This window comes from Dendrobium catenatum, unplaced genomic scaffold (genome assembly GCF_001605985.2).
Source record: "Dendrobium catenatum unplaced genomic scaffold, ASM160598v2 fragScaff_scaffold_1470, whole genome shotgun sequence".
Taxonomy (NCBI): Eukaryota; Viridiplantae; Streptophyta; class Magnoliopsida; order Asparagales; family Orchidaceae; genus Dendrobium; species Dendrobium catenatum.
Window position 1 is genome coordinate 1625373 of NW_021319932.1, and position 1682 is coordinate 1627054.

At 36.9% G+C, this 1682-nt stretch overlaps 1 protein-coding gene across 1 annotated transcript; it reads right to left on the reverse strand.

Annotated features, from left to right (window-relative positions):
* Positions 1-364: 364 nt before the first annotated feature.
* Positions 365-788, reverse strand: LOC114581012 (26S proteasome regulatory subunit 10B homolog A-like). Its single transcript, XM_028700229.1, has 2 exons — positions 649-788; positions 365-562 (listed from the first exon to the last, which is right to left on the reverse strand). The coding sequence occupies exons 1-2, from the start codon at positions 727-729 to the stop codon at positions 365-367; spliced, it is 279 nt and encodes a 92-aa protein (XP_028556062.1). The 5' UTR covers positions 730-788.
* Positions 789-1682: the final 894 nt, after the last annotated feature.

Below are 1682 nucleotides of genomic sequence, written 5' to 3' on the forward strand. Positions count from 1 at the left end.
TCATATCTGAAAGTATTATGAAAGGAAATCTATTGGACAGCAAGAGAAAAAAATCAGAGAAGTAGAGTTTTTTAAACTATGTTGGTAAATAGATGATTAGAAGGAAACAAACGGGCTTGGGACAGATCCAAGAAAGATAGCCACAGCTGGATTTCATAAAGAACTCATGTGAGCAAAATGAAGAAGACGAACGTCTTCATGGCATTGAGAGAGGAATAGCATTGGGAGAGATGGAGGAATTAGCATTGAGAGAGATATAGAGGAAGAACATGACAACCCAAAAGATTCAGCTCAAGTAAATCTTAAGGGCATTTCCCTTCGAATTAGTGAAGAAATCTTGATCAAAATATCATAATAACTCTACTTATTCTTTTCCCTTTGCCTGGAAACCAAAGCAGAGATGAAGAAGGGAAAAATCTGAGACTGGAGAGCAGAACAATGTTCCCACAAAGAGAAGACTTACCTTCATGAAGTCCTCATGAATTACATAGTCGCGTTCTGCGCGAATTGCGGACATTCCTGCTTCAGTGCAGACATTTCGAAGATCAGCACCATTGAAGCCCTGGAATCCAAAACATTGCTGGGATTAGAAACAGTAATTACAGTTATAATACTGTCTTCTAAAATTGAGACATGAAATATACTCACTTCAGCTAATTTGACAACTGCTTCATAGTCTATTTCACCAAGCTTTGCTATGCCAGCTGCATGAATCTTAAGAATCTCCATCCTGGATTGTTCATTTGGCAAAGGGATCTCTATCTTCCGGTCCAACCTACCCGGACGGAGAAGACTGGGTCAAGAACATCAGGACGATTCGTTGCCATGATCATTTTAAACCTAATGCACATTAATTTAAATAATAAAAACCAAGACCTCTATCAGGAAATCAGAAGGAAACTTGAAAGTTATAAGCAGAAAAGGTTGTGCCAAACGGTTCAGTCTTCATTGATGAACAGTCAAAGCAATCATGTTATTTAAAAACAATTTTCTCATACTACCGACTACCTTGACTAAATAACTTTCATGGATGCAACCTTGAACAGAACATGGATAGATTTAGGCTTCGTTTGGGATGACTTTCTTGTTGCTTTTTAAGCAGCTTTTTAATATAAAATTTTTAATTTTTATTACTAAAAAGCTACTTTAAAAAAGCAACAAAAAAGCCCTCCAAACGAAACCTTAGAAATGGAATTTTTATTGCGTTCTCCCACCTGACATAGAGATACGTCCTCCCAGAGCTAAATTCGCGCTAAAAAACGAGAAATAACGCAGCAAATACCAAGCAATACCAAACAATAACGAGGAATATCATCATGTGCAGACCAATACCGAGTTATACCGATCTATACCGAGCAATACAAAAAAAAATACCTAATTTTTCCTAGAAAAGAACTTTGTATTTTTTTGTATTGCTCGGTATTGCTCGTATTGCTCGTATAACTCGGTATTATGGTCTTTCACATGATGATATTCCTCGTTATTATCAAATAATACCTAGCAATACACTGAGCAAAAAACCGCAGTTTTTTTTGGCGTGATGGGAGGACGTATCTCTACGTCAGGTGGGAGGACGCAATAAAAAATTCTTAGAAATGAGGCCCATCTCAAGATAGGAGAAATATCCTTTCATGATGGAAAAATGATTAAGGTGGTTCCTATTTACAGCCATAAATAAATAG

What these genes read in the sequence shown, in the direction of transcription:
- LOC114581012 (XM_028700229.1), bottom strand. Translation starts at nt 729, where the DNA reads ATGGAGATTCTTAAGATTCATGCAGCTGGCATAGCAAAGCTTGGTGAA. An exon ending in CAGTTGTCAAATTAGCTGAA is followed by an intron (nt 563 to 648) that starts GTGAGTATATTT and finishes TTTGGATTCCAG; the next exon opens with GGCTTCAATGGTGCTGATCT.